The sequence below is a fragment of the Kryptolebias marmoratus genome, linkage group LG6 (assembly GCF_001649575.2).
Source record: "Kryptolebias marmoratus isolate JLee-2015 linkage group LG6, ASM164957v2, whole genome shotgun sequence".
Taxonomy (NCBI): domain Eukaryota; kingdom Metazoa; phylum Chordata; class Actinopteri; order Cyprinodontiformes; family Rivulidae; genus Kryptolebias; species Kryptolebias marmoratus.
In genome coordinates this window covers 22,805,512-22,830,964 of record NC_051435.1, presented here as the reverse complement: position 1 = coordinate 22,830,964, position 25,453 = coordinate 22,805,512, and the positions used below count along the sequence as shown (strand labels likewise).

Below are 25,453 nucleotides of genomic sequence, written 5' to 3'. Positions count from 1 at the left end.
TTTATTTTTACTCTGGTTTACTTTTCTATCAAATTGTTCCTCTGGTTGATTACATTTAACCTTAACTTAATATCCAGTAAACTGTTAGTGGTAGCACACTGTCTTTAGTTTAAGTAGATGTCTGTGTAAATAAAAAAACAAACAAACTTGAGACAGACTAGCTCCGCTCCTGAGAGAACGTCTTTCTCATTCTCAAATCTGAGGCAGTTTGCGTTGCCTGTCTGCAGCAGGTAAGACACTGACTGCTGATGACAACTCCACCTAAACCCTCACTTTAGAAACTCCAAACTGTTCCTTTTCAAGTCAAAACACGAGCCTGTGTCTGGTCATCGGCTCAGAGTGGACTGTGGCCTTTAAAGAGATACGGTCGAAAAATAAAATGTTTCAAACTTTAGGCAAAGGGAGGTGCTGCTGAGATATGTGGGATAAGAAAAACCAAATGCAAAGGTTAAGATGTTCCTGCTGGTTAACCAAGAGGAAACCCTGTTAATAGTGCACATATTATGGCCTCTTTTAAGGCAGTAAAGGTAGCTGACTTGAGTTTAAATACTCCGGCTTGTTTTTCATCAAAAGTAATGAAATGGCAGCAAAAATGTCCTTCTTAAATTTAAAATCTTCTCATCTTTCTTCATTTTGTAATGATTCTTTTAGGATAACTTGACTGTGAATAAGTAGTGATACTTAGAATACTGTTACTTAGATCGTAAACATATAAAAGCAGCACTTCTGTTTTCTAAATGTTCATATATGAACAGCTATAAAATATAAATGTGCAGTTAAGAAGCTTTCAAATGACGTATATTGAGTTCTTGTTCTCAAAGGAATAGTTCAGGCATTTTGAAACTAGGGTTCTGTGGAAAAGTTAGAAACAATATCTTACCTGTTGTAGATGGGGTTTGAATGGCCTCAGTTTGGGGCAATAGAGCTTAAATCTGAGAGGACTGACGAGTTAAATATTAGTCCGTTGGCTTGTCCGAATGCAGCGGAGCCCAAAGTGGCTGGCAGCCATCTTGAAAACAACTCTGATGCCCAAAATGTCTCAGCTGTTTTTTAAAAAAAAAAAAAGATCTTTACACTGTCATTAGTGTTTCCTTACACGGTTACGTACGTGCAGTTCTGTGGGCATTAACGAGCAGAGATAGTGGTGCAGCCTGGGACACGTCCTGCTCATCAGTCTGGTCAGAAATAAACTTTATTTCTCCAAACTGAGGCCGTTTCAAGACTTATCTACAACAGGTAAGATATTTATTGTTAATAACCTCTCCAAAGAACCTCATTTCAGTAAGTCTGAGCTATTCTTTTCAGCATGAAGCTTTAAAGGCATCATTGTGTGTGTGTTTTCACACAGAAATTCCTCCTAAAAACTCAGCTGAATCTGCTCTTTGTCTACTTCCTCTCACTGTCTTTTCATGGGACGGTAACAGGGTTTGTCACGAGCCATTTAAAGGTGGTTGTAGGTGGTTATTGTTGTCACACTGGGTTCACAGAGATTGTTTTAAAGATCTGACCAGGTGTTTGTCGCAGCTCTCCCTCGGCTGGGAGTTGCAGCCCATCAGTTTCCTCTGACTGATTTCCTTTCCGTGTTTTGTGTCGTACAGCAGACGATCCGAGCGGTTTGAATGTTGCGCTCTGTTCAAGTGTCATCGCCATGCTCTGTCCATTTCCTCGTAGAGAATTCAGAGCTGTCTCGTAAAACTGAAGAGCAGGGACTTTCTGCTTGTTTCTTTTTCTTTTTTTTTCCCCCTCTGTGTGTCTTTGTTCTCACTGTTCCCATGGCAGGAGGGGTCAAGGGTCAAGAGCTGTTATGTCGTTCATCACCACCTAATTCAGTGATCTACACTATAGTTTTCTGACCACAGAGGACAGACTTTTTTTTTTTTTCTTTTTAATCTTGCAGACCATGTGTAACTATTTAAAGTGTTCGCTGCTATTTTGGCTCGAAGGGTAAACTGAAATGCAGCGTGGTGTGAAAGGTGTGAAAGTGATGCACTTTCTGAGAAGAGTTGGACAACGAAACATCTGCAGTTTCTCAGCCTGTTTGTTTTGTTGGACTTTGTCCCTAGATCTGAAGGAGCTGTAATCTTATCTTTATGTCTCACAGTTTGATCAGCTGGGCCTTATCACATTCTGATATAAAGCAACAGAAAAGACTAGAGAAGCTGCATTTTTACTGAAAACGCAGTGAGAATGCTGAAATTTGGTGAAGAATGAATTACCTAAATTATTGACATTCAAACAGCAAATTTGTAGCTAAAATCTAAAATTAACAAAACTGTAGCTGAAGTGCACTATTATAAAAATTATAGCTAAAAGCTAAAATTAGCAGAACTGTTGCAAAATGCAAAAATTAGCGAAACCATAGCAAAAGGGTTTGTACACGCTAAGATGATAAGACTGTGGCTAAAAGCTTAAATTAGCAAAACCGTTAAAGGCCAACATTAGCAAAACCATAGAAAACACGGTCAAATTAGCAATACCGTAGGGAAATGCTAAAATGAGCAAAACAGTAGGTAAAATTGTAGCGAAAGGCTAACATTGTCAAAATTGTGGCTAAAAACTAACATAAGCATAATTGTAGCTTAAAAATAAAACTTGCAAAATTGTCGCTAATTTCTAAAAAAAGCATAACTATTATGAAAGCCTAATATTAGCAAAATCATAGCTAAAGACTATCATTTTACAAAATTGTAGCTAGAAGCTAACCTTAGCAAAATGGTAGTTAAAAGCTAAAATAAGCCAATTTAAAGCTAAAAGCTAAAGTAAATTAAGCAGTGGGTTAAAAGCTACAAACAAAACAGAAGGTAAAAGCAAAAATTAGTAAAACATTAGCAAAAAGTTAAATGTAGCAAAATAGTTGCTAAAAGCTAAAACTAGCTACGTTTCAGCTAAAAGTAGTAAGACCGTAACGGAAAGCTAAAAGGAGAATAAGAAGACAAAAAAAGCAAGCATGCTGAAGTGAATTTAGAGAAAACAATATGTTTTAAATAAATTGAAAAGATTTTATTGTATTACTGTAGCAAAAGTTTTTAGATAAAATTAAATAGTTTGAAAATGATAAAAGTCATAATGCACTATTCCCAACTGAGCTGCATGTTTTGATATATGACTGGTTAAAATAGTACATGGTGTGTAGAAACAGTTTGATCACAACTCAAGAGGAAAAAACAGTGGAGGGAATGCTGACTTCTACAACCTCAACATCTCCAGTCTTGAAAATGTCTGCAGACATTTTGTTCTCACAGTGGTGTCTTCTCACAATGTGAACTTTTTTTCTTGGGTTTCCTTTTCGGGGAGGTTTGTGGTGACAGACGGATGGGTTTATGTTGCCAGGCTGCTGAGTTTGCAGCGTTAGGAAGGTCAGTGGTAAATCTTAAGATCTGGTCTCCATTTTGGCTGAAAGCCAGCACTGCCTGCTGCTAAAAAAAAAAAAAAAAAACCCCACTTCTCTACTCTTCTCTCTCTCTCTTCTTCTCTTCTCTTCTCCCTGAGGAATTCATGTTAGTTTAAAAAAAAAAGATAAAATAAACACTGAGGTAGAAATGTGCCCACCTTCATCGTATGCAGTTAGAACTTTGAAACGCAGCAATGCCCACCGTGCAGCAGATAACACAGATCTAATAAGGCTGATTAGTGAAGCTAGATTACAATTTGCATGTTTCTATAAGGGTCCGCTGCTCTTTAACCTTTCAGGAACCTATTAGCAATTAAGCCCAAACACTTGTATAAAAAAGTATATCATTACTTTAATCCATCTTTGCTTATCTCTTCATTGCTGAGTGGCTACAGGTAAACCGAAGCACTGAAACAGCCAAAAGAACGAATGGCATTGGCAAGGGAGTTTCCAAAATGTCTAGAAACATTCTCTGAAGAGTCACAAAGTTGTCGCGGGTGTCTGAACCTAGTCTCACAACCTTAAGTACCACCGCCAAGGAGGTTCTGTTTTCAGTTGTGTCCGTTGGTTTGTTTGTCCGTTTGTTAGCAAAGATCAGGTAAAAACTAATGAACAGATTTGGATGAAAGTTTCAGGAAATGTTAGGGTTGTCACAAAAAACAATGTAATAAATTTTGGTGCTTATCCGGATCGCACTATTTTTTTAATCACGCTGTAGCCGTGGCAGAGGGCTTCTAGTTTTGAAGCTGTAGTTTTGGTCAATATATATGCAAATCCCTGCCATATTTTGAGCCAAATTTTGCTGTGCGTTTGTGCAAATATGTCATTAAGTGATTCCAAGCGACATTTTGTGTCTTGTCGCATAATTTTGTGTGTCCAACTGTTGAAGCCCAGTGAGAGACTACTTTTACTGCTTCGTGTGGATAACAGTAGTAGGTTGACTTCCATACTTCTTTGGTCCTTGGATAAATTATACCAGGACAAGAAGAGGGCCGCTCAGGCCAGGGTCAAAGTATTCTGTGAAGGAAATCAAAAGGTACTGCATTCTGACATTTCATGAAACAAAGTTGATACATGCTCATATTGTCATCTTTGGTGCATCCTATCTTCTGTTTTAGATCCGTAACTTATTCTAAACTGAAGTTTGGATGGTTCATATTTGTATCACCTTAAAGTTACCAGTCCCTTTTTACAGCATTTAAAATAGATCTACGATTGAGGACACAAAGCGATGAAGAGTTTCAGGTGATTTTCAGTTCTTTGTTTTTCTGGTAGCACTTTCTACGGTGTGCAGGGTTGTTGTTGTCACATAGTTTTATTTTTTAATTCTCCACACTTTTTATTACTGAGTGCAGAGACGTCTTTATAACGTGTGCTGAGAAAAGTTCATCTGTTGCTGTGAAATCTCAGTTCACTTGTCTGCATTTAATTTCTGACAGTACGAAACACGCAGAGCCTCACCAGGAGAGTCGTCACCGGCGGCGGCTGTGCAAATTAACTGCGGCTCGGGAAGATGAAACATTGACGATCACGGACCTTTGAGGTCCCGGAAAGGCCATTATTTCTTCATTTATCCACGTGCAGGCGGTCGGTTTTCTGTTTGTCTGACACTTCGGATGCATGAACCCGCTGAACTTTATCTGTGTTCAGGGGACGATTGGAATCTTTGGAACATCTGCAGAGCTGATTGCATGACAGTGCGTTTCATTTAATCTGATTGCAGACAGCTGGAGTTCAGCATTAAAGACGCTCTGATTGACAGCGTAAATTGTGCAATGAAGAGAGAGGAATTCCCTGACTCGATACATACTGTTTTTAAATCATGTTGGCTGTGTGTCTGAAGTACCAGTTTCTGCTACTCTGTGGCGTTTGCATTGCTTGCTTTTAAAATTGTACTTTGTTAGGAAATTTGCCTTTGCAGAGAGATGTTATTCCTTCACTTCTGTCCTTCAAACATTTCTGATGGAATAAAGGCTGATTTTGACTGAGCTTTAAAAGTCAAACTTCCTTCTTTTTCTGGACTATAAGGCACACTTAAAAGCCTTAAATTTTCTCAAAAAATGACTGCACTTTATAATCTGGAGCACCTTACATATATATATATATATATATATATATATATATATGTAAGAAGTCGTAATGTTTTAGTACGACTTTGGTAAACTACAAAGCCGCACCGCTTGCAGCATTAAAGCTCAGTTATAGTCGTGCTTTATAGCATCATGTAGGGCTCCGTGCACGGCGCGCGGATCTGAGCGAGTGGTGTTGGCGTTTATACTTGATGCTTACGTCGGTGCAGTATTCTTCCATGGGTTTTGAACCGTTTGATTATCTTTGTCATCTCTCATAGAGGGATCATATAATGATACAGGTGAACCAGCTCTGCTAGAGCAGCAAAATCGTCCATTTTGAAAGAAGCGCAGGAGGTGCACGTGCACGATAATGCACCTTATAGTCCGGTGCGCCTTATATATGACGAAAGTTAAAAAATGGACCATTCATTGACAGTGCGTCTTATAATCCAGGAGGTAATATTCACAGTGGGGCTCCAAAATCTGTGCCGGGCTGTCACTGATATGGTAAAATGAGCTCAAACGATGATACTTCCTCTACCGTGTTTCAAACAGGGGAAAAGGTTTTTATTTCAGAAAACAGCGTTTCATTTTCTTCAAACGCATTCAACCCATTTGTTCTGAGATCTGATCACTTTTTTTTAAGCTATAAAGTTCAGTTCAGCTTGGCCTTAATGGCTCCATAAAGCTCTTCTGCTGTGTCCATGTGATCTTTATCACTGCAGGCCGTTTCAAGTTTCCTCTTCAGCCACATGTATGCCAACAGCTACAGAGGTCCTTAAAGCTTTCCTGATTTAGGCCTCAAACAGATTGTTGTGAAGATTTCTGCTGTCATTTGAAAAAAAAAAACCATGAAATACAGTCAAAATTAAATATCATCTCATGATATACAGACACCTGACTTTGGTCACTGACTGATGTGTACAGCCACAGTTCGCAAAAAGTTGGGATATTGTAGAAAATGGAAATAAATGCAATGATTTACAAATCTCACAACCCCATTTTTTACTCACAGTGAAACATAGAAAACATATCAGATGTTTAAATTAATAAATTGTGTCTTTTTTTTTAAAAAAAAGGTAATTTTGAATTTGATGGCAGCAATGAAAATGAATATAAATATTTATTTTTCAGGTCTCCTGGTGGGGGCACTGGACACAGTGCTGGACTCCAACGCCAGGGTCACACCCTTCCGCATCCTGCTGCAGGTCCCTGGCTCCCAGGTCAGCTGGGTCATCGCCAGTGGTGAGTTAAAGCGACAAGTCTTTTGGTCTCTGTTCTCCTCCGGCTATCTGATGGCGTGGTTCTGGAGCAGTCCCTGCAGTTCAGATAGTCCTCTTTGCCTTTGTGTTCACCAGGAGCTGCCATAGAGGAGGTGAACAAGCACTGGGATTGGCTGGTCCACAACCTGCTTCACTCTCTGTCTGTGTTTGAGAACAAAGAAGATGCTGCCAGCTTTGTCAAAGGAAAAGTTAAGGTCTGGATCGTGTCAGTGCAAATGTAGATTCAGACACGTCAGGAGAGATGATTTAGTAGATTTAAAGAGGATGTAACACATTCATAGAGTCCAACTAAAACACTCTGTGTTTTTTTGCTTTGCTGTCTGAAGTTGTGACACGGATTGTGTCCTCTGCAGGGCCTTATAGCAGAGGATGCTCGAGGCCGCCAGGCCGCCCAGGAGGAGGATCCGGAAAAGTTCAGGGAGGCGCTCCTGAAGTTCGAACGGCACTTCAGCCTCCCTTCATCCGAGAAGCTGGTGACGTTCTACTCCTGCTGCTGCTGGAAGGGCCGGGTGCCTCGGCAGGGATTCCTCTACCTCAGCATCAACCACATGGCCTTCTACTCATTTCTGCTCGGGAAGGAAGGTCTGTACAACCCTGAGGGCTACGATTTACAACCTAAAGACTGAAAGCAAAGTCAAGGAGTCTTTAAACTTAATTTACTGGCATATACTTTTGAACCAGTGTGTAGTCGGTAACTTAAGTGTTTTGTGTTCCTTTTCTTTCTCCAGTGAAGTTTGTGATTCCCTGGGCAGAGGTAATGCAGCTGGAGCGGGTCTCCACCACTCTGATGACCGAAGCTATCCGGGTCACCACTCGACAACGGCAGAGGGAGTTCTCCATGTTCCTGAACCTGGACGAGACGTTTGGGGTCATTAGTCAGCTGGCTGACATCACCCTGAGGAGGCTGCTGGACAGCGAAGGCCTGGAGCTGGACCGAGTTCTGCAGCAGCCGGCACGGATCACCAAGAGGTCAGAGCTGCTTCTAGTGCATTTTTATCCAATTAAAGTGACTGCGTCGTCTTCAGTTCAGCTTCTGGTGTTTGGGACAAAAAAAGCACGACAGATGTTCAAACCCAGACTCTTTAGACCCTGATCAGCCAGGCAGCAAGTTATACTTTCATAAAGCTGAGTGGAAGCTTTCCTATTCTAGATAAAATAAAATAAAATAAAACTGTATTAAATGGGTTTTGAATCATGATCCAAAATTTATAGCAGCATACAAAGATTATTGTTGTTTTTGTTAGATTATTTATGAAACCCCAGGTGATGTCGGTGGTAGGAAACACATTTTTATCACCACAGTATTTTCACTTTTTTAAAATGTATTTATTTTTTAGACTTTCCATTAAACATGCCCTACATGAACGCTTACCACTTTAACTCGGAGCGTTCTTCCTCGGATTATTTTTGTGACGTTCACCTACTTCTGTCTCCGTAAAAACCACAGAACTGTAACAGGAAGTGGGGTCAGAAGTAAACTTCCTGATTTTCAGGACATTACAGATCTGTAACAGGGACAGCTTATCACAATACAGAACAATAGTTTTTTTTGTTCAGGGCTGTTTACATTATGGATGCTTTGTAAACTAGAAACAAAAGCGGAGCGAGAGAATTCTCAAATTCATAAATCGAAGGTTGAAAATAAGTTGTAAGTTAGTACAAAGATAAAACTAGAAAATGTTAAAATTGAGCCATTTTATTGAAACCAGATCTGCTCTTTTAATTTACGGTTTTAAGAAACTTTTGAAACAGCAGCGCGTTTACTGCTGTGCTTCAAGGCATGTTTCCGTCTTTCCTCTGTGGGAACTCTTCTGTAGGCAGGTCACTTCAGCAGTAAGACTTTTTGACCACAAAGCAATGATGCTGTAGGAACATAATACCTGTTAATTTGACAATAGCTCAATAATACCTTATTAAAGATGCAAGGCCTTTCCTAGGGGGGCAAAAAGGGGGTAAAAGAATCTGTATAGCAGTGTGCGGTACATTGTAAACCTGTAAAAATGTGTGGTTGTTTATTTGAGATTGCGCATACTTTTTGCACCTCCATAAAGGACCAAACTCTGAACTGAAATAAGGTGCAACTTCTTTTTTTATTGCAACTTTATCATTTGATGAAGACACTCATGAGTAACAGATGTTGACTTCTAAACTATTTGCCAAATACAGGTTATATGGGCCTTCTGTCTTTTTCCCTGGTGCGTCCGGTGGATGAGTCAGAAGACGAATGTTGTTGTTACGCTGCTCCATCTCAGTCTTATGAATCATTTAAGTCTAAATGAAAGTAGCATTCCCTGAAGGAGTCACCCACCTCATCGCAAGCCAGAGTTTTAGGTAAATGGCTTACACAACTTGTTAGCCCTCAGAGTATGTGTTGGGAATGACTCTTAACTACAACCACATTCAATTTTAGCTTATTATCTATAAAAATAACTTGTACTCATTTTTGTGCTTGTACGCTCACACATTTTTTGCCCACCTTTCATGGCAATTGGCGATTAAAAAGGCACCTAACTCAAGGGATGAAGCAGTGTTGTGTCTACCTATCAATGGACTAGTTTTAAATGTGATTTTTAGGCCCAGTCACACAAAAAATTTAACATACAAAAATGTCAATAATTACTGTTTTAAAAGCCTTCTAAAAATAATTTTATGCCTACAAGGTAATTTTGAAATGGCTATTATTTTAAAACTCCAACATTTTTCAGCCCAGTATGCAGTCTGAGCTTAAAACAAATTGAGGAAATCACATAAAGGGCAACAGACAGAAGCAGATGAACAGGAATTGAAATTCATGTTCTTAGCACACATAGGGGGAAAAAAAATCCCGCCAAGAACAGATCCAGAACCCGAGAGAACATCTGTCCTTTCAGATGATATTCATTTTTGACATCTACCTCTCGGGGGAAATCACCTTATTGGTTTAAAAATACATTTTCTTCCGTCAAAACTGATATATTTTGCTTTTGGATGTTATGCAGCTAAAGCTGTAGGACCAAACTGTGTCTTTGAATAAAGAATAAAGCTTAAAGATACAATTTACAGACTTTACAGGGTTTAATGATGTATGAATCACTGTAGCGTGTATGTCTCTCTCTGTCTCCCTCCTACCTGCTGGAAGAATGAAATAACTGAAAAGAGGAACAAGAAATTTTGCATGCAGAGATAAACAGAGGTAACAGGAAACTGAAATAGACAAAAAAGAAGTGAAAAATTAACTTGTGTCTTGAATAAGGCACTGATTCTATATGTTAATGAATGTACTAAAGACTATAAATACATTGAGAAATACTTGTTCACAAACATAACTGGTTAACAATACAAAACAAGTGCTGTCTCAGTACAGAAGACAGTCTGTTAATCAGTCAGTCAGTCAGTCAACTAAATAGATAATCAGTTTAAGGCTGTTTCCAAAGATTAGAAAAAACCTTTCAGCAGATTCTAGTGGTTTCAAAACGTTTCCAAATCTGAAAATTTACAAACCACAATGTTTCTCAATAATTGTGTAAATGTTTGTTGGTTCCATATTCCATACCATTACACTTCACAGTATACTAAGTAGGACCCGGTATACAAATGTCAGAGAGGCCTTGACAAAAACATTAATGTTTGCAAAGACTTTTATAGATAATACAAAACATTTTGTCTCGATACTCTGTGAAAAGCTAAAAGTAAGGCTGGCTGTTTTGCGGTGTTTTCTGAAGAGTTCTCTGAGAATCTGAACCAACACGTTGCCTTGCCTTCATTCTCCTTTCTCTCTCCAGGATCCTGGAGGAGCAGGCATTAAGAGAATACGTCCTGGCTTTGTTTCGGCTCCCTCGTGCCGAGATGCTCCATGAGGTGGTGTCATGTTCGGTGTGGACGCCGCACGCCCGCTGCCATACAGCCGGAACCCTCTACACCACCGACAGTTATCTGTGTTTCTCCAGTCGAGAGGAAGGCAGCTGCATTCTGCTCATACCGCTGTCTGAGGTACGAAAGCTAATGATTTACAGCCTTGCTCAATGCAGTCAGGGAAGCAACAGAATCATCAAGACTTATAAACAAAAACTGACTGAAGATGTATATTTAGAAGTATTAAAGGTTAGTGGGTAAACAAAAAACAAATGGTAAGCGATGAATACAAATTAAGACAGAGGTAGTGCAATGATGGCAGGGTATACATAATTTACATATTTACTGAAGCACTGTGTAATTATGGTGGGTATACGGTACATAGTAACATTTTTACAGCAGCTGTGTGCGGGTATAAGTTTACTAGTGTTCATCTGTTAGAGATGAGCTGTTTATAAAGTGAAATTACAAATGGCAGGAATAATTTCCTGTAGCTTTCTCTGTGGAAGCAGAGCTGAGTGGGTCTGTTAAAACAGGAGCTTCGCTGCCTTTGTAGGGTGTCATGAATAAGATGGGACGGATTGTCCATGATGGAGAGCAGTTTGTTCGGTGACACCACGTTCCTCACTGACTCAAATGTCTCCAAGTTCTGTCTGATGATTTTTTTTCCTGATTTTTCTAACAAGTTTACTGAAGCTGCTGCATCCCTGGCTCTGATGCTGCTCCCCGAGCAGACCACAGTAGATGGCACCTGCAACCACAGACTGATTAAAAAAAAACCTCCATCTTCTTACTCCACACACTGAAGGGTCTGAGCTTCCTCAGAAAACAGTCTGTCCATCTCCTTCTTGTACACAGCATCAGAGTTAGTGCTCCAGTCCAGCCTGCTGTTCAGATGTACTCCCAAGTATTTGTATCCATCCACAACCTCCACTTCCTCCCCCAAGATGTTGATGGCTCTGGTTGTAGTTTTTTTTCATCCTAAAGTCGGCCACCATCTCATTTGTCTTGACCGTGTTCAGGAGGACCTATAAATATTCTAGTAAAGTGGTCTCGGATGGAATTTAATCAAAGGAGTGTAGTTTAATTTTTATTTAAAAATACAGTGAAAACACAAAAATTCAAATACACAGGTGAATTGGTTGACATTGCACTAGTAATTGTGAAAAAATGGATACAAATTCGGTGAGATATTCTGGGTTTATCAGAATTCATAACATTTTACAAAAAAAAACCACACACACTCCAAGTTCCAAGTGGTTTATTCTGCTAGTGTTTATTCTGCCAGTTTCAGGTTAAAGAGTAACACGTTCTGGTTTCATGTGGTTGAGAATGTTTGCGTTCTCACCATGCGAGTTAGTTTTTATGACGGAATCATAGAAAAACAAGTTAATCTTGCTTAAATTCAAACCACATCTGGTAAAAACTGACTATTTCTGTCACAATAATCAGTATGTTAACTTACTGCTTTAAAGATAAACACTTTGTTCCAGCAGTAATGATCGGACAGTTGGTGTAGTTCAAACCATCTTCATGAGCAAATTACAACAAATTTAATCCTGTCGCTTCCAGTCAGTGCTACTTTCTTTTCGGGTTGAAAATGAAAATCTTTGATTTTTAGTTCATATCTTTATCTATATTAATGTTTTGGCTACTTTAAAGTGGAGTTCTGGGGAGAACATATGAACAGTTATCATCTTACTTGTTGTAGATGGCTCTTAGACGAGTCTCAGTTTGGAGTAATGAAGGCTAATTCTGACCAGATCGGGAAACTGACGTCTCGTCTAAGCAGAGGCCAAGACCAAAGCAGATTGATGCTGCTGTTGATTTCACATTTCACACAGTTTCACAATTCACATAGAAATCTGTGGTTATTTGCAAACACAAACGGTAGCATAGAGATGATGATCCTCAGATACTTCTGGGAGGAATATCGTTATATTTCTGCCTAAATAAATGGAATGCAAAATTGACTGTGGTGTAAAAGCTTCTGAAATAGCATTCAATGAGTACAGTTAATCTTCTTATTTGAAGTGTCTGACTGCACCAGAAGTGCTAAAGCCAGCTGCTGCTGCTATTTGCGCTTACAAATAACCATAGTATTTTATCTAAATAACTATATTGACTAACTGATGGTGATGCAAAGACCCATGAAATAAAGTTTGCATGAACCGCTAAGAAAACATTCAGATTGAACCTGTACTTCACTTTAATCTTGGCTGCATTTGGATTAGTCTCACTCCAGTCAGAAGTAAATTAAAAGTCCAAACTGAGGTAGTTCAAGGACATATCTACAACAGAATATTAATTATTCGTAACTTTTACTCATAACCCCTCTCTCATAATGGCAAAAAATAACCCTTTAACATTGAAAAGCGGAGCCAGCTGCTCAGTCTGTTCAGTAATTGTGCATTCTGTTTTTCCCTCCACAGTGGAAAGCCTTTCCTCTGTTTTCTGTTGAAGCTTTGTCTTTAGACAGGTCTGATCTCTTCCACCCACTGAGTGTGCTCTGAAACTAAGACCCACTGTTTTAAACTTCAGCTCACTCCTTTACTCCCGCACCGTTGAAAATATTTGAAAAATTCCAGGCTGTCCATCTGCATCTATCATTTGTCAGAAAAGTGAAGTTTAAAAACAGGTTGATGCTGAAAAGCCAGATTATTGTTATCCATGTTGCTTTTGTAGAATTTCCATTTTAAAATCATTTTGTTATAAAACTTGAACCATTCAACCTCAGAAGCTTTACTCCACCCAGTACAAAGGGCCGCTGCTTCTCTTTGTATTCCAGGAAAGGGGCAGGAAAAGGTCGTCTTTTTCAAAGCTGTTGTCTGACCTGTGGAAAGTCTGACTGTGGTTTTTGAAATTAGGTGTTGTCCATAGAGAAGGCAGAGAGCACCAGCCCCCTTCCCAACCCGGTAATCGTGAGCGTGCGAACTAAAAAGGCCTTCCAGCTGATAGAACTGCAGGACAGAGATGAGCTGGTGGAGAACATGAACTCCAGGCTTCGGGCTCTGCAGTGGAAACAGTCCATGTTCCGCAGTAAGAAGGACAGCAGGAGCAGAAGTGTGGTAAGTTACTGGAGCAGAACCAGGAATATAAACGGGTTTTATTTCTGTTCGTTATAAAAACTAGATGTCTTCGCCTCATCAGGGCATTATTTCTGTGACAAGATGCACATCAACTCCTTTAATGGAAAATGTGAAGGACAGATGATAATGTTTTTGCCTGCATCTGTGTGTGGATTTGTCTGTTAACAAACTATGTCATGAACCACTGGAAAGATTTTAATGAAACTCTCAGAGTATTGGATGTACATCTAGAACTGATTAACTTTCGGAGTCGGCTCAAATCAAGGTGGACACAAAGCTAATCGACCTTGGCAAACACAAAAATGGCTACAACTCAGCCAGTTGTCCGAATACTGAGCTAAAATATGGTGTGGTAGTAGCTGAGAGTCAGTCCCAACTCCTACTCTGATTGCTAGCAGAGATTGAGCATAGCATTTTTCTTTCCAAGATCATTTTCCAACATAAGATGGTCTTTTAACATTAAAACTCTGTCAGAAAGGTGACGGATGATAAGATGATGCTAGAAGTTAAGCGTGCAAACGGAGCGAAAGAGTTTCAGTTATGCTGCATGAAGCATATGTTACATTTTATCATTGAACTTCAGATGCTACTGAAATTCAGACTTGACTACTTGAAACTTAAGTGATTTTTCTTTTTTCTTTATAAGTTTACAGAAAATGTACATGAATTTATTCACAGCCAACATCCATACCATAAAGAGCACTTTCTGGTAAACTTGTCTGTTTCTTAATGTCATTGTCATTAGAGCTCCCCAACACCCTACTACACTTTCTACTATGACACTGGGTTCTCTGATGAAGAGGAGATAGAGGAGCAGGTCCTGCGTAACACGGTCAACAGTGAAGCTCTCATGACGGCCTTCCACCAGAACCAGCCTGGAACTAATGGAAACAAAGTGGGTGGAGTCCAGTCTGGTTCAGCCTGAAATAAAGTCCTACTTACTAGTGTTGTAGAACCATAGTTTGAACTTTGTTCTTAAACTTTTCCAAACCTCAGCGCATTTATCAACGTTTCCACCTGTGAGTTTATCTGTGCTTGTTGTCAGAGCATGGAGACTGTGAAGGAGCGACTGTGGGAGGACCACTTCTCCGAGTTCGGCCGCAGCGTCCACATGTTTCGCACAGGGAAGATCCAGAAGCTGGTTGCCATGGGGATCCCAGAGTCACTGCGAGGCGAGCTGTGGATGACCTTTTCTGGTAAGAGGAAACTGTAAAAAAAGAGAAAAAAAATCTGACTTGAACACACTCTGATGAGAAGGTTCAGCACCCACAAAAAACTGTTCGATTTGGACATAATTTAGTCTCCATTCAGACCAGTGATGGGTTTGTAAATGATTTGATTTACAAGGAGCTGGCATGTCTAAAACAAACACCAGAGAGGATAAGTGATGGCCTCACGAGTTGAGTGAGGTGTTATCAGGCAATTGCCAGAGTGTCCAACAATCAGTCAAAAAAAGTGAGTGAAGGTCACCAGACAAGGCATGCCTCTCAGATGCATTATAGACAGCATTACAGTACTTGATGGAGTTTGATGCAGGTCAGATTCTGGGTTTGAATGAGGCCAGGTGGTCTTACTGGGCTGATCCCCAATATGTAAGACATACATATGTCACAGTACCTCCATGTTGGAACCAAAAAGTGCTCGAGGGCATCCATACAGGTTGTGAAGATTCTGGTCAACCATGACAGACCATGCCAATGGAGGCTCATCCTACTGTGATTTAAGAAATACGGAACCCAATAACATCTCTGCGTGACATCCAGACACAGGTAGTGGACTCGTTACAACACCATGCGTCATCCCACACCGAGTCTCAATAACCGGCATCAGCTGAACTACAGGCTTACTGTCCAACGCGTAGGCTCCCATTAACACCAGAGCAGAGATGCTGTGTTGGAGGTGGTGCTGTAGCTGGGAGGCATGGACTGATGTCAGGTCCTGTTGCATCACGTTCAACAATGAATTATCACAGATTGTGTGCACATTTGGTGGTGCTAAGGTGGGAGAACCAGTCATGCTGGTGTTGATGAGAGACACACCTACATTACTCCTGGCATCCTGGGCCATAAGGTATGTCTTCAGATCACCTCTGCACAGGATTCAGGGGACCCTGACTGCACAGCGCCATGTCCATGTGTCTTACCCCTCCTGAGATGCCACTCAGTCTTTAGACATGACGGAACCCGTCCAGACGCAGTACCTGAGTCTGTGGACTGCCTGGGTCATGTTGTAACCAACTAGGTATCCCTATTTAAGCTTGGACCTCAGGTTCCAGTGCCAAACTGCTGGATCTTGAGGCCCACGTCCATCAGCTGTGGGAATACAGCTGCTGATTATCTGATTAATGGCTGCTGACTCCATTCCACCTGGTGTCACTCAGAATTATTCCCATGTGCTGAAAGTTTATAATTCTCTGGTTTTGGATTGTTGTTGTTAAAGTTTGTGATCAATTTGGACCCACATTATTAAAGTCTGCGGCTTATGTTAGCTTTTTTTTTTTTTTTTTAAGAAGCAGAGAAACTGTTTGGTTGTGAGTCATAACAGACAAAAAGCATCGTCAGACTCATCGTCAGCGTGAGATTAGTTTCATCAAAGACTCATTTGATCTTGTTTTGGTCGGTGGGTTCATTCTGGGTTTGTGGTTGGTTCCTGCATTCGATCTCGGTTCCTTGTGTCACAGTCTGCAGTGAAGGAGAAACAGGTTTTTGGAACATAAAAACCGAAACTGAGTAAAAGTACTGGCTGTGTAGCTGAAACGGAGCCTGAAATAAAAAAATGGACTTTGCAATAATCATGTATTAGTTAGAATTTCTGATTAGCTCTTGGCAGTTTGTGAAAAACCACCTCGTGACTTAATGACCTGGAGAAGTAGCTTTAGTAGCCATAACTTTGTTATTATCTTCAGTGTGACCTTATCAGCCTCTCACATTGTTATGGAAGGAATTCTGATCCACTCTATAAAGAGTTGTTTAAAGTTTACAGATGCCACAGAAAACTGGCTTTTCTTTCCCAGTATACAGATTAAAAAATATATATTTTCTCACTCTAGAATGATGGACTGAGCTGTTTGGAAATGACCTTGAAGCCCAGATTGATGGGAGGCAACAGTTGAGCAGTTTGTTAACGCACACCTGAATGAGCCAGAGCGGCAAACAGCCAAAAGTCCTGCCATCATCGAGCTGCTCACCCTGGCTGATTATCAGTGAATTAGGTTCATTTCATTAACACCTGGCTGCTACTTAGTTTCATATTTCCCATACTTCCTCTACGAAGTAAGGACACACTTAGATTTGTGCACACTGCTTTTGCATTTCTGCTTCAGTTTTTATTTTCTTTTAAAAACTAATGACTAAGGTGTGTGAGGTTATGTGCTGTTTATCTGAGGTTGTATTTGCCTTATTTTATAACCTGATAGGAACCTTTTTTTTTTTTTACTGTTATAAAATACCTTAGAATTTCTTTTTACCATAATGGTATGCAGAGACTTGCCTAATTCCCGTTAAAACATAAGCACTAGCAAAGAGCATAATAATAAAGTGGCTATAATTTTTCCACACGTGACAACCCCCATCAGATGAAGTGAATCATTATGTATGATGACGCTCAGCAGTCTGTCCCACTCCTGATCATCTGTGTCTGCTTCACTCTGTAAAGTTGTGACTCAGAAATACATAACCTCTGAGCTGATCATTTTCATTACATTACCAGTGATGCATGTTCTATTTATTCCCAGGATGTATTTAAAGATAAGAAGTTCAGACGTTTGAAAATGCTTAATCTGAGCAATTGGATGTCAGAAATCCCACACCTGTTCTCATGTTTTTCAAATCTTTCTTAAAGGCGTGCAGAAGTGGGGTAGAATGCGGTGACTTCTATTTGTTGTTTATTTGTGTTTATGTTACGTTTGGTGCAGACGCCTCTTCTGAGCTGGAGTCCCACCAGGGTTACTACGCCAGTCTGGTGCAGAAATCCATGGGTCAAAGCAACCTGGCCACAGAGGAGATCGAGCGGGACCTGCACCGCTCCCTGCCGGACCATCCGGCTTTCCAAAACCCAACCGGCATCGCCGCTCTCAGGCGGGTCCTCACCGCGTATGCTCACCGCAACCCAAAGATCGGATACTGTCAGGTAAACGCCTCCCGAGTGTGACCGTTTCTCCATCCAGCTCCTGACCTATTTAGTGTGAACTTTCTCCCCCCCCCCTCTCGTCTCCCTCTGTCTCCAGTCCATGAACATCCTGGCGTCGGTCCTGCTGCTCTACGCCAAAGAAGAAGAAGCTTTCTGGCTGCTGGTGGCTGTTTGTGAGAGGATGCTGCCCGACTACTTTAACCGCAGAGTTATCGGTGAGAAAAGCATAAAAAATAAAGGACGAGAAACGATTTCAGTTTGCTCTTAAATTAGCTTCTCCTCATCTGAGCACACAAGATGTTATTGTTGCAATCATGTTCTCTAAGACGCTGCTTCTCACGCACCAAATTACTCGAAAGGTTTATTTTTGGTCACTAAATTCAGAACCTTTTTCCTGTGTTTCTCAAGCTGTTTATTTTAGATATGCCAGGTGCTTTTGAAACAATTTCCCCTTCCTTTTAATGTCCACCTGTTAGTGGGCGTCTTCCATCTTTAAACAGCAGTGATTGTTCTCCTTGAATCAGTTTGTGCAGCAATGATTGGACACTTAATAATGAGTGCTCATTTTTACCTTCCTATTAGTTTCCCCGATAGTTTGTCCAAGAGACAAAACAACAAGTCCATCGTGATAATAACGTGTAATAATCTGTCTGTGTAGCGAGTGAAGGAGAATATTCATCACTGTTAATAGTTTGTGGGAGACATTAAGGTCTACAGGACAGTATGTAGTGTTGAGGTGTGGGTGTGCATTCAGTATTTTGTCTATTAAAGTGATAAACTGTAACATAAATGGTTTTACAGCAGACAGAAAAAGGGGAAAGTCTATTTTTTGCTGCCATCTAGTGGTTCAAATCGTTAAAATAAGCATAACAAAAAGCTCCAAAAGCTTAGATTCCTTTTGGAAAACTTAAAACAATAGTTTTATTTTCTGCAGCCAGTTTGTTCTTTTATATCGCAATCATATATAGATAGTTGCAGGTAACCTGTAGTATTTCTGGTCTTATTTAGAGATTTCTGTGCATGAGAGCTGCCTGTATCAGCCTCTTGTCACCTCTGACTCAGTCGCTTCCTCCCACAGGAGCTCAGGTGGACCAGTCTGTGTTCGAGGAGCTGATCCGAGAACGTCTACCCGAGCTGGCTGAGCAGGTCCCGGACCTCTCCACCCTCTCCTCCGTCTCTCTCTCTTGGTTCCTCACCCTCTTCCTCAGCGTCCTGCCCTTCTCCAGCGCCGTCTGTGTGGTCGACTGCTTCTTCTTCCAGGGAATCAAAGCCATCTTCCAGCTGGGCCTGGCTGTGCTGGAGGCCAACGCTGCACAGCTGTCTGCGTGCACAGATGATGGACAGGCGCTCATGATTCTCACCGGGTAGGGGTGTGTGTGTGTGCGTGCGTGCACCCTGTGTATGTGTTGTGCTATCCTCCACTCATGGATGATTCTCACCATTAACAGCCAGTTCCTACAGCTTTTTCTGACTCTGCCATCAGCCAGTTGGGTGCAGACTGCCCTGATGGACGTATAAGTTGCAAACTTCTGCTTCAGTTGACAGATGGAGGTGACATGAAGATTAGAAGGAGTTTAATGTTTCCTCCAGACATGCTACAGAAACAGCTCCTCTTTACTTCTCTGTGTTAGCTCAAATGGTGCAAATTAAAATGCATTTGTGAACTCTTTCTCATTCTCCCTAATAAGTGATAGAACGACCATTAAATGGATCTATGAGTCTTCAAACACAAAGGAGCGTTCTGACCCCTGATCACAGCCCTGATATGAATGAGAAGCCTTAAATTCAAAGTGTTGTACTTCAGATAATTTCACGTCATTGTATCAACACTTTGCAAAAACTGAAATCATGGCAAAACACAGAATGTTTTTTTATTATTACAAAAGAAAACAATTGATCGAACAAACTCCAGAAGTGGAAATCAAAGAACTGATTATTTTGATATTTTATTTTTATTTATTTTTTCATTGTTTACTGTATTTATTTTGCAGTTTCACATGAGTTTCGAACAGTTCGAAACTCTATCTATCTATCCATCTATCCATCCATCGGGTACTCCGGTTTCCCCCACATAGTTCAAATTCAAACCAATTGGTCATTCACTGGTCACTTCACTTACATTGAAAAATAAGTAAAAGAAAAAAAAATTCACCCTCGTGAATCGCCACCTTATCGCGGTGGGGGTGTTTGCGTGTCCCAGCGGTCCCAGAAGCCATGATGTTGGGACTGGGTGAGGGGCCAGACTAAGAGCGATTCAGCAACCCTTCAAAAGATTTATTGATTCTCCTTTATAACTCTGTGTGTGTGTATGATTTATTTATCTTAATGTGTCGGATTGTCATTCATGTTTTAGAGTTCCATGATTGAAAGTGTCTGACTTAGTTTTTGTCTTTCAGTCACATAAAAAGGATTGACTTTGAGCTCCTCACTGTGTCCTCTCCAGTTTTCTGGACCAGGTTGGCAATGAGGAGTCTCCTTGTGTTGCATCCTCGTCGCCTCCAGAGGAAAACAGCTGCAGCGACTTTACTCTTCCTGCTGTGGGCCAGATAAACATCACTGCCCTCATCAGTGAGTCCTTTGAGGTGAGACTATCATGATTCTGCTGGAGGCTGACATTGGCTTAAAACAATGTTTTTTCAGTTTAATATTTTCTTGCATTAAATAACTAGATGAATTCATTTCGTTTAATGAAAGTAGACTTATTTAAAGGAATACATGTCACCCACTGCTTTGCATCCCAAAGTTTAAACAAAGATCTTGTGTAATCAGTTAGAGCTCAAGGTGTGAATGACTCTCAGCTACAATTAAACCAAATTTTAGCTCGGTGTCTGTAAATCTGACTGATTTATAGCTATTTTTGTGTTCACTAAGGTTGATTAACTGTGGCAGCCATCTTGAATCAGGGTGACTCTGCCCACCTTTCATGGTGGCAGGCGATAATTAGTGGGGTGTCTTTAATTCCCATATAGAAAACCGTGTTTCTGTGTTCTTCCGTTTAAAATGATCCTTCTTTGTATGCTCTCTCTTGTCAGAAATTCAGAGACCTGACCGTGCGGCAGATCGAGCGTCTCCGCTGTCTGCACAGAATCCAAGTCCTGCAGGCCCACGAAGACACCATCAAAGAAAACGCTGTGAGCAGAAAAAAAACAACAACCATCAAATCATTTCAAGCAGATGTGGTGGGGTTCATTCCTTATGCATCAGACAGGTGCAGAAACTGGGTCTGTGGAGCGCAGGACCATGTTGCTACACAAACATTTAATTCTTAAAGATTTCTACAGATGCTTGAAATTATTTCATGATATTAACTGTAGATGATGGGATATTCAAAGTCTTCCTAATTTTGATTGGTGAACCTCTGCCCATCTTTACTTCTGAGAGACTCAGCCTCTAAAATGCTCTTTTTATACCCAGTCCTCTTACTGACCTGTTGCTAATTAACCTAATTAGTTGCAAAATGCTCCTCCTGCTGTTTCTTATTCCTACCACTTGTAGGCTTTTTTTGCTCCTGTTCCAACGTTTTAGACATGTGGTGCTGCCATTATATTCAAAATAACTTTCTTTTTTTCAAAGAACAGTAGTTTTTAGTTGAAACATTTGTTTTTACTATTGTATTTTTCTATTTTTCCATTCCATTGTGTTTATAAGATTTGCAAATCATTGCTTTCTGTTTTTATTTATATTTTACATCGTGTCCCAGCTTTTTTGTTTTTTAGAATTGGTCTTGAAGTGACTGGTATTTTGACTGTTGTGTTGACTTTGTGCGTTTTTGTGTAGTTACGATTGGTGACCCCGGATGTCTCCATCTCTCATGAAGATCTCTCTGACATTTATGACCTCTTTAAGGTATCTTTCTTATTTTCTTTTTTTTTTTTTTTTACAAATAAGCGTGATATAGCTTTTCAGAACGCATGTTTGTAAGGAGGTTTTATCCACCGCTAACCCCCTCTGACCTCCCTCACTCAGACGGAGCACTTCATCAGTCTGTACTGGGGCGACAACAGCTCTGCAGCAGCGGCGGAAGCAGCAGCCTGGCAGTACAGCGATTCCAGCCGCTCCTTCGTGGAGCGCCAATACCGAGTGGACCGGCCCCAGTTTAAAAGCCTGTACGGGCTGCTGGCGCCGTGGCCCTCCGACCAACACGGCGACACGCTGGCCAACCGCACCTTCACCTTGCTGGACCAGGACTGCGACAACCTGGTCACCTTCAAAGAGTTTGCCAGCTGGCTGGGTAAGGAGGGGGAAGGGAGGGATCACAGCTGTTTTAAAGCAAAACAAGAACCAAAATGTCTCCTTTCTTCGTTTCCAGACACTTTGTACTGTGAAGAGCTGAATGAGAAAATAAGGCTGCTGTATCGCCTTCATATTCCTCCAGGTTAGTAACTGTAGATATACTAAAAGAAAATCAAAGTCATAGCTGTGGTTTGGACTGAAAGAGTTCTTCTTTTGTCCGCAGCTCTGACAGAGAACGAGGAAGACTCGTCTCTCAAGAGCCCCCTGCTGTCCACAAACAGACCTCTCTACGTTAATAAGGAGCCCTCAGGTCGGTCCAAACACTCAGTGGCAACACCAGGATGAAAGCTAGTAAAAGATGTACTGATTTCTAAAAGCAATAACCTGACAACTATGTGAAATATGTAATGTGAAAATATTTATTTTCATCTTTCGTGACAAATAGAAGACCTCATGTCAAGTATCACAACTTTAAACACAAAAAGGTTTTAGTTCTTTATTATTTCTTATTGTTTTTTTTTAATGAAATATTACTTATTATTGATTCAAAATACTTTGAGTTTAAAATTATTGTTTAACAAAAAAAAACATTTATTTTTGACAGAGATAACGTTTGCATCTTGTATTATTTGATCAGTTCAGCCCTTTAACAGTATAATAATCAAGATTTTCACTCTGTGAAGTACAAGCCCAAACCATGATTGATCCACCTCCATGCACAACAGCTGGAAAAGTGCTTTTATGGGGTTTTTTTTCTCCAAAGGTATTTTAAAGTTCTTGTTGCACGGGATATGTTTTCAGAAGCCTTTTGCAGTTCTTAAATTTTAAATCATCTTAAATTTTAATTTCATGTTGAGGATGCAGGAAGTGTCCTTTACAGATAAAAGATAGTTCAGGCATTTTGAAGTGTGATTAGATAGAAAGGTTGTAACTAATTAATATCTTACCTGTTGTAGATAGCTTTTTGAACGGCTCATTTCTCCAAAGAACTATTGTCGGGTCACGGTAACGGAACAGGTCTCACCTTTAACAAGTTAATCAGAGGAAAACTGCTGTTCCAGGGAGGGATGACGAAGTCCAAGATTACCAGGAGCAGCTGAAGCAGATGCTGCGGGATCTGACCAAAGAGAAGGAGAAGGATGTAGACAAGCCTCTGCCACTCATGAATCAGGTGCTCCTTTCTGTCACTATAAAGACTTAAAATGCACAGTTTGAGGAAAGTCGTTATGAGGATAAATTCACCCCCTCCTCGTCTCTTCTCTTGCAGCGAGAGTTCATCCAGTTATGTAAGACGCTCTACAGTATGTTCCACAACGACCCAGAGGAAAACGACCTCTTCCAGGCCATCGCTACGGTTACCAGTCTGGTGCTGCAGATTGGCGAGGCCAGTCACCGTGGGGAAACCAAGGGGTCAGAGGTCAGCGGCCAAGAGGAGGCGAAAGCAGCAGGACAGGCGCAGGGGGCCGCTGCAGAGAACGAGTGGACGGTCAGCTACGCTCAGATCCTGGCGTCACTGCTGACCGAGCAGGCCCTGGTGAACTTCTTCGAGAAGCCCGCAGAGCTGTCGGCAAAAATCTCCGAGGCCAAAAACAACCAGTACCAGCAGCGGGCGGGTTTGCTCAGTCTGCAGCAAAGGACCAGGTGACTCCAGTGGAATCAGTGAGCCACACCGGAGCCAAACGACTACAGGACATTGAAACCAGGAAGCCTGAATGTTATTAATAAAGTTTAAGGTGACTGCAGGTGTTTCAGGATTTCAGAGGTTTTCCAGAACACTTTGAGTCATTGATTCACTGCTTCAAAACATTTGAGTCCTCAGCTGGTTTTTAAGTTGTAATTATTTTCCTCTTAAATCACGATGATGCCTTCAGTTGTGAACATAATCAGTCACCACTTTCTGATCAGCCACTAAATTGTTTACAGACTGTGACTAATTATTTTATTATCCATTATAAGTCCTTGATTTCAGAAACTTTTCCTCGCTCCTTATTTCCAAACGGTTGCCTTGTTAGATTTGACCAAAAGACCTTAAAGAAGAAATTTTACAAGATAAAATGATTGTGTGTTAATTTTGTTTTTTTACTCGTTTCTTTAATATTAAATGTTTTCACATAATCACTATTCAAGTTGCTGTATTTTTATCAGATAAATATATTTTTAAGCTCACTTTAAAACCACCTGTTGTTTAAATAAAACAGGAGAAACTCCATCATGCAGTCTCTATTGGTAAACTGAGATGGAAAATTAAAATAATTTCATTTTTCAGCCCATTCCTTTATAAAACTGCTTCCTGTTTGGGACGGGTTGCTGTTTTGAACCTGCACGTACCAGGAGGACTTCATGTATGTAATTTGAGTCTGAGTTACACTTTATATTTGTGGATCAGCAGCAACGGGGGGACCCACTGGAGATGCAGCTGAGACGTTTAAAACCACCAAAGCAAAGTTGGTGTTGATGCTTAAAGGCAACCTCTCTGAAAATGGTGGCCTAGTATCTAAACGTGTTATTAATGTAAATTATGTGAGCTTTAGATTAAAATATGTTTATATGTTGTTATAGACACTTTCATATAAAATGCCAAACCAGTCTGGTCTCCAGCTGTAAGTTTTATATCTTTTTTTAACCAGAGTTTTATATGAAAATCTGACAGTTTACTATTCAAGCCATAGCAGTTTAGTAAAAGTTGGTTGTATGAAGGTTTAGAGCTGACCTAAAGTAAATCCAAGGTGAACATAGCCACTGTGTCTGAAGCCAACAGGGAAGTGTCTGAATGTACAATACCACTATTGACCACTAGGGGTTTCTTTAAACTTAGACTCGCACTTTTCAGGTGACAACTTTCCTTCCACTCCTTCTCATCTTTGTGCCAGGGACGTGCGGTCAGGGGAGGCAGATGAGGCAGAGCCTCCTCTGTCATCATGACAAGAAAAAAAAAATGATAACATAAAATGAATATTAATATTTGTCCACTGATCTTTATGTATGAGTAATTTTTAAACATTTTTATGGTCTAAATTGCATTTTTATAGTCAAAATTGCTGAAATTGCATATTTCCTGTTCAAATACGAGGGTGAAACGCGAGGTGCAGTAGCAGCGGGCCGAGCTTCACCTTTGATTGCGCAATCCATCACAAACTGGGTTGATACATGCAATTGGCCCGTGCCTGTTGCCGTATCGCTGCATGTTGCCAATATAATGGTTTATATACCCTGATTTTCCAGTCTGGCTAATGTCTTTAACCATTTATGTTTAATGTCTGTTAGTGACATATTTAGTTTTGCTGAGGGGACAAAACCGCGGTGAAAAGGCACAGGGTAAGGCATGGCAGTACTGCCGCACTGAAGGGGGCGCACGTGAGCCAACGGGAGCTTGTTGCTGCTGTCCTTTCACGCAGACGTGAGCAATGACTTCAATGACTTATATGG

The 25,453-nt window shown here is 40.6% G+C and overlaps 1 protein-coding gene across 1 annotated transcript in view; it reads left to right on the top strand.

Moving 5' to 3' along the window:
- LOC108244199 (TBC1 domain family member 8) overlaps positions 1 to 24,148 on the top strand; it is a 25,413-nt gene extending 1,265 nt beyond the window's left edge. The window contains exons 2-20 of the mRNA XM_017430172.3: positions 6,598 to 6,708; positions 6,822 to 6,940; positions 7,100 to 7,328; positions 7,475 to 7,715; positions 10,508 to 10,715; positions 13,445 to 13,645; positions 14,412 to 14,561; positions 14,712 to 14,862; positions 17,580 to 17,794; positions 17,892 to 18,009; positions 18,873 to 19,158; positions 20,238 to 20,376; positions 20,827 to 20,925; positions 21,572 to 21,640; positions 21,761 to 22,025; positions 22,104 to 22,169; positions 22,251 to 22,337; positions 23,089 to 23,198; positions 23,295 to 24,148. Of these exons, the coding sequence (XP_017285661.1) occupies positions 6,598 to 6,708; positions 6,822 to 6,940; positions 7,100 to 7,328; positions 7,475 to 7,715; positions 10,508 to 10,715; positions 13,445 to 13,645; positions 14,412 to 14,561; positions 14,712 to 14,862; positions 17,580 to 17,794; positions 17,892 to 18,009; positions 18,873 to 19,158; positions 20,238 to 20,376; positions 20,827 to 20,925; positions 21,572 to 21,640; positions 21,761 to 22,025; positions 22,104 to 22,169; positions 22,251 to 22,337; positions 23,089 to 23,198; positions 23,295 to 23,672 (3,242 nt within the window). The 3' untranslated portion in view covers positions 23,673 to 24,148. The remainder of the gene's footprint in view (positions 1 to 6,597; positions 6,709 to 6,821; positions 6,941 to 7,099; positions 7,329 to 7,474; positions 7,716 to 10,507; positions 10,716 to 13,444; positions 13,646 to 14,411; positions 14,562 to 14,711; positions 14,863 to 17,579; positions 17,795 to 17,891; positions 18,010 to 18,872; positions 19,159 to 20,237; positions 20,377 to 20,826; positions 20,926 to 21,571; positions 21,641 to 21,760; positions 22,026 to 22,103; positions 22,170 to 22,250; positions 22,338 to 23,088; positions 23,199 to 23,294) is intronic.
- Positions 24,149 to 25,453: the final 1,305 nt, after the last annotated feature.